Source organism: Python bivittatus, unplaced genomic scaffold (assembly GCF_059951505.1).
Source record: "Python bivittatus isolate LINGU-HERP-01145 unplaced genomic scaffold, Pbiv_v1 ctg000020_np1212, whole genome shotgun sequence".
NCBI classification, from domain to species: Eukaryota; Metazoa; Chordata; class Lepidosauria; order Squamata; family Pythonidae; genus Python; species Python bivittatus.
In genome coordinates this window covers 117,420,006-117,426,054 of record NW_028277030.1, presented here as the reverse complement: position 1 = coordinate 117,426,054, position 6,049 = coordinate 117,420,006, and the positions used below count along the sequence as shown (strand labels likewise).

General features: G+C 38.1%; 1 protein-coding gene across 1 annotated transcript in view; it reads right to left on the bottom strand.

Annotated features, from left to right (window-relative positions):
• Positions 1-513: 513 nt before the first annotated feature.
• Positions 514-6,049, bottom strand: part of DYNC2LI1 (dynein cytoplasmic 2 light intermediate chain 1) — a 41,043-nt gene continuing 35,507 nt past the window's right edge. Inside the window, exon 13 of the mRNA XM_088147603.1 lies at positions 514-993. Coding sequence (XP_088003729.1) covers positions 988-993 — 6 coding nt within the window. The 3' untranslated portion in view covers positions 514-987. The remainder of the gene's footprint in view (positions 994-6,049) is intronic.

The following is a 6,049-nucleotide window of genomic DNA, read 5'->3' as shown; positions in this document are numbered from 1 at the left end:
CATTGGTAAATTATGTGGAACATCACTCCATTCCACTGGACTACTTTGTTTAATTTTGCTTAGTAATGGACCAAGATGTCTATAGTATAGAAATAACACTAAGTTTTCTTTAATATAGGCATCACTATTATTGTGACTGACTGCCTTCTACTCTACTTGAGAAGTTACCATCTTCATTTTTAAATGCTCGTTATTCATTTTTCTTTGTCTGCTTTTAAGAGTTTGATAAGCATTTGCATGACGTATTAATTCTTTTATTTCTATCAGGTTTCTAAAATGGGTAAAATAGAAAGTCGTATGAAAACAAGAGATACTAGGCAAATTATGCTTTATCATTGATAAAATAACAAATAATCATATTCAGGTAAGAATTCATGCAGTCATTTAAATAATAATATTCAATACACCCTTGACAACTTAATTTTTATTCTAATTGCTTTTTTTCTCTTTTGTGAATTGGAAAACATCTTTAAGAGACACAGTTTTGCAACAAACAATCATGTTTTTTCTGAGTGTCAAACTGGATACCTATCTGACATTCTGCTGTAGGTGGACAATATCTTTCTTATCAGGTAAAGAGTGCTGTGTTCTTCAGGTATTAAAAGGGTCCGTAATCTTGGCTCCAACATGGTATTAGGACCTGCTTCCACGGGATGAGAATATACAGTATTACACATTGGAATATTTATAAGTTTTAGCAATCTTATCACCCTAAAGGGATCAGATTGTCAGGAAAATACCCAAACCTATGTCAAGGCAAGGCATGAATTTCAGCCATATCTTCTAAAATATTTAGTTGTAAATAGGCTAAGATGGGTTCCATGCTTTATATCAAGACTCAGAAAGATTGAATATAAAAGAGAGACTGGATTCCTCCACTCATTTTGTCTTGGACCTCATCCATTGTTCATTTCAACCTCATCCATAATTTGGCCTCCAGCAGATTATCCCAGAAGCAAAGGTGGTCCTTGACAGAAGAAAGGTTGCTCACACCTACAGGACGTGAAATGGAAGAACATGATAAATCAACCTGGGCACTAGCAAAGGGCATGTATTTTGCTTGCAGAAGATCCCAGTGGGAAAGGATTGGGAAATATTCCTCTAAGAAATGCTAAAAAGGCACTACTACACATATGCCTGAAATCTACAAAATTGTGAATATGGTGCAAATCTGAACTGTTTTGCCTGCTTTTGCTTGCTTTAAGGGACAAAATTCTGATTCTACTTTGCTCTGCATAGGAGTAGAACGCACTGTGCTTATTTCTGAAAATGGTTGCTATCTTCTGTGATCTTATGGTCAGTGCAGGAAAACCTACAAAAGAGAAATGGCTGGCCTTATCACCATGAGGTAATCCCTAATATAGGCTTTTTCCCGTGTCCAGTCAGATTTGCTTTGAGTCTTCCTCCAGTGGTGCTCCAGGTGTCTCTCAAGATGTGGTGCATCTTGGATGTACTGGGATTCAATTTCCATAATTTCTGGCTAGCATGGGAATGATGGGAGTTGAACTTTATGAGACAGGTACAATCTCCCTAAGACACTCAATAGATTCTTGGAATGCCCATTATGAATCATATTTTATTTCCCATCAAATAAAGTTTCATTACTCTGTTTAACAGCAAAGCATGTTTGCAGAAGTTTCTTCCTTGATCCAAACTGGGACTTAGGGCTCAGATAGTAGTATATTGTGCTCTTGGCTAGAAGTATGAAGAAGAGGTTTTATATGGCTTAGAGATGACAACAAGGAAGCTATTTTGAGGTTAAAATTAAACACAGCCATGTTATGGCAATCGTATTTTACCTTAGTAGTAAATAGGTAAATACACAGGAAGACAGCAAGCTACAGAGATACATAGATAAAACAGGCAAATTGGGGTGAAGGGAGGGGTGAAAAGAAAACCTACCAAGGCAGTGCTGATTGATTGAGAATCACTAGAAGAGTTTTCCAAGGAGACAAGAAGGGTAAGAGATAGCTGCTGTGGTCCATACAAGTAAGCAGGGAAATTGATTGGAAGCAGCAGAATCAGTCTGAAGTCTTCTCTGAACAGACATCAGTATCTAGTTAACTGTGGAGAGTGACAAAAACTGACTTCTTTCCCTTCTGGTACAAGTACTGATTGTTACTGTGCTCCAAATCTCTTTCCCAGGATCTGTCTGGCTTTTCCCTTGATTCAAGCCACGGGGATCTGCCTAAATGAAGTACCAAAGCTCCATGGCTGGAGTAGACTAGATGTTCTGGACTTCAATCAACACCAGCCAGGATGGCTACTGTTAAGGGACTGTCAAGAGGTAGAATGATCAAATCAGAGTACTGAAAGTTGGAAGGGCCATTCAGACCATTGAGTCCAACCATACCTGCTCAGTAGAGGGATACAAATTAAAGCAGATAGCTGTCAAGCCTCCACTTCAACACATCTAATGAATGGGCGCCTGTCACCTCTCTGTGCAATGGTCTGTAATTGGTTCTATGGTTGCTCGTACTATTAGGAAAGCTTTTGTAACATTCCATTGGTAGCTGCCTTCCGTTAACTTAAACCCATTGTTCCTCGCCTTTCACTCTGCAGTAAGAGAGTATCTCAACATCCTTTCAGTTATTTGAAGAGAGTTATCACAGCACCCCCGCCCCCATATTCTCAAAGCTAAACATTCTTCACTCTCTCTTTATATGATTTCATTTTTCATCTGCTGATCATTGTCATTGCCTTTCTTTGAACCTGCCTCCACATTTTATGATTTCTCCTTAAAGTGTAATGCCCAGAATTGGGCACAGTACTTGAGATGGAGTTTGTCCAAAGCAAAATAATTTCCCATGATTTGAAAATGATACAGTTATAGTTCTATTCATGAGGCCTAAAAGTGCTTTTGCATTTTTTACAACTACATGTCATTGTTGGCTGACACTGAGTTTTATTTGTATCTCCTAGAATGTTAGCTATCCCATCCGATTGTGTGTAACTGTAGTCCAGAATATCTGGAGGGTGCCAGCTTGCTCTTATGGGATTATGGGAAACATTAATTAATTAAGGATTTAGGCTTCTACAAATTCCTATATGGGCTAGTACCGCAATAAAAAGAGATGAAAAAGGACACTGGCTTGTGTAACTTTTAGATATGCTGATTTATATGGAGAGATACAAACTTAGAAATTATTGCGTTCAGTCTAGTACCCAAGTGCTAATAAGCAGTGGTAACTGGGATACTGAATATCCTTATCTGTGAACTGGAATTGGACTAATAACATTTCAAATATTGGATGTCTTCAAATAGAAGGCTGTTGTTTTTAAGGGCAGGAAGCTGTCTTACAATCATTTGAACAGTGGGCATCAATAGTTGGGATCAGATATAATTATGTTGACAACTCCTATGATTATGCTTAACTGTGTAAATCACTTCACAGATATTACTGATATAAAAACTCTGAAAGACAGATCACATTTTCAGGTGGCAAAGCTAAGGAAGAGGGATTTATCTGAACATTTATTGTAGTGAATTTGTAGCTGAATTTATAGCTAAAATGAGGTTCAAATTGTGCCTTCTTCACTTCAGAAAACTGAAGGATCTGATAATGGTAATATTGCTAATAATTCAGTAATTTACTGAGCTACATTTTCAGTGATGACCTAATTGTTCACTGAAAAATGTCTAGATAGCAAGCTGCTTCATTCTGAAACTTACAACTAACATGGCATGTTTCTAGGCTTCCTTCTCCTCTCCAATTCATAACAACTGGGCAAGCAGTCTTTACTAAGGGCTAAGACTCATCCATGTTGCTAACAGTGAAATTGGATGCTGTATTTGAGGGGGATTTCTGACGCAGAAAGATGCTGTGCTTCAATCACAACACATATTACAAGATCTGGGTGACTACAGTGACTAGCTTTTCAGCACAAAGCAAATACTCTGTCCTTTTTTATTAGACTGTCACCTGGTACACACACCTACCACCTACCTCTATCCAACATTTTTCAATCATACTTTTCATCTGTCACGGAGGTGCAATCTAACAAGCTTCATTAACTTCAAGAGGAGCTCAACATGCCCTCCCCCACCTGGCAGAAATTTAGCAAAGGCTGCACTGGAGCTCAGCTTGGGTTTGATGGGATTTGAGATTACAGCTCCCCCCTTCCAGCTTAGGCATTACTTACAATAGCCCATATCTCTAAATAGCATGGGATCCTGCTAGTGGATATAAGGAGTTGCTTTATAGCTCAGTGAGAATTTCAGACTGGGTTTAAATTGATAGACCAGAGAAATGGATTGAAAGTGGCAGAAAGAAATTTAACAGAGAATGATGCAAAGTTCTTCACTGACAAAAAGAAATCAAATACACAAATATAGGAAGGGGAAATATCTGTCCTGCCCATAAGTACTAGCAAAAAGGATGACCAGCTGAATCTTTCCTTTAAGTGCTGGTAGGATTAGAGTGCCTTAGCTGACTTCATGGATGATGGTGCTGATGTCTCTGCTGTTTCTCCCAAACACGAACCACTACAGAGGAGCTTCATTAATGCCCAACAGCAATCTGGGCTCTGGTCCTGTGGGTGCCACTGAGATGCCCATCTTCCCAACAGCATAGTCAACTTCCAGCATGTCTAGCATAGAGTCAGCAGGCACCCCATTGCACTAGCCCTCAGAGCAGATTTCAAAGAATGGGAAAGAGAAGGCCTCCACTTCAACCATCAGGAGTTGCAAAATCCCAGATATTTTTAAGTTTTTAAGAACTAAAGAGAATATATCTGGGAAAAAATGATGTACTGTAACCCTAGTTTAATATCCAGGCAGAAGTGGGTCTTTTTATAGTATTCCTTCCACTTGAAGCTCATTTAGCTTTAACTCTTTTAGTTCTCAACTGTAAGATGAACAAATGTCTTTTTCCCCTGGCATTCCTGTTTTATTTACTTGATATTCTGACTGGGTCCAATTTATTTAAAATGAATAGATTACCTTTTTTCTTGTGTATTTAAATATTTGGTTTAATTTTAATTTTTGTCTTACCTTGTTAGCTTCTCTGAGTGCGTTTTAAGTAAAAAAGTGGGATGAAAATATTTTAAATAAATACATTTAAATAAAGCCTCAGTCTGTAACCCAAGTCCTACAAAAAGAGAATGAAGGACTTGGATATGTTTAACTTTGTGAAAAGAAAATTGGAGAGATATGATAGCACTTTTAGAATACCTGAAGAAATGGCCCACTCTCTTTTGGACAAGTTAGGAAGGTAAATTCCAGTTGAATTATAGGAAAAAAAAAACATGATTAGAGCAGTTGATCTTTTAAACCAGCCTTCCCCCATCTTAATATCTTTGAGATATTTGGGGAATGTAACACCGAGAATTCCCTGGCTCTATCAATCTGCTGCATATCTGGACAACAAAATAGCTGATCAGATGTTATTGTGTTTCCAGAACATGCTCATAAGAACAAGGTAAAGATTTTTTTTACAGTTCATCCGCTGCTGTTAGAACTTTTTAAAAGAAAAGTTTAAGAACACCAACCATCATTGCTCTTCAGACTGTTACAAGAGATTTTCCCTCTGCTATAAATCTGGAAATCTTTTTATGCAGCATCAGATCAAAGTCAACAAATACCACCCCACTCAGCAATTAACATGCTGCTGAGAAGGATATGCTTTATCTATATATAACCTTCTCAGCAGCATGTTAATTGTAAGGCATGAAAGCCACTCAGCTAAAGCAAGCAGCCACCTATATCAGGCTGCAGTGCTTTGAAACATGCTGAATGACAATGGCAAAGGCATCACTTCATACCGTAGGGGAGAAAGCAATGGTAAACCATTCCTATATTTTACTAAGGAAGCCACATGGATAGACAAGATAAAGTGATGATACAGTGTTGGATGATGGGCTCTTCATGTCAGATGGCACTCAATATGCTAGTGAAGAGCTGAAAATCTTTTGGAGTATTAATGGTCTTTATGATGTGGCTAAATTAACCCCTTCAAGACATTTAGTTGCTGATGTTGCCAGGCAGGAAGAAACTTATCAAAGAGAGCTGTTAGGAGACAAGATGCAGTATTACAATGATATCTGTAAA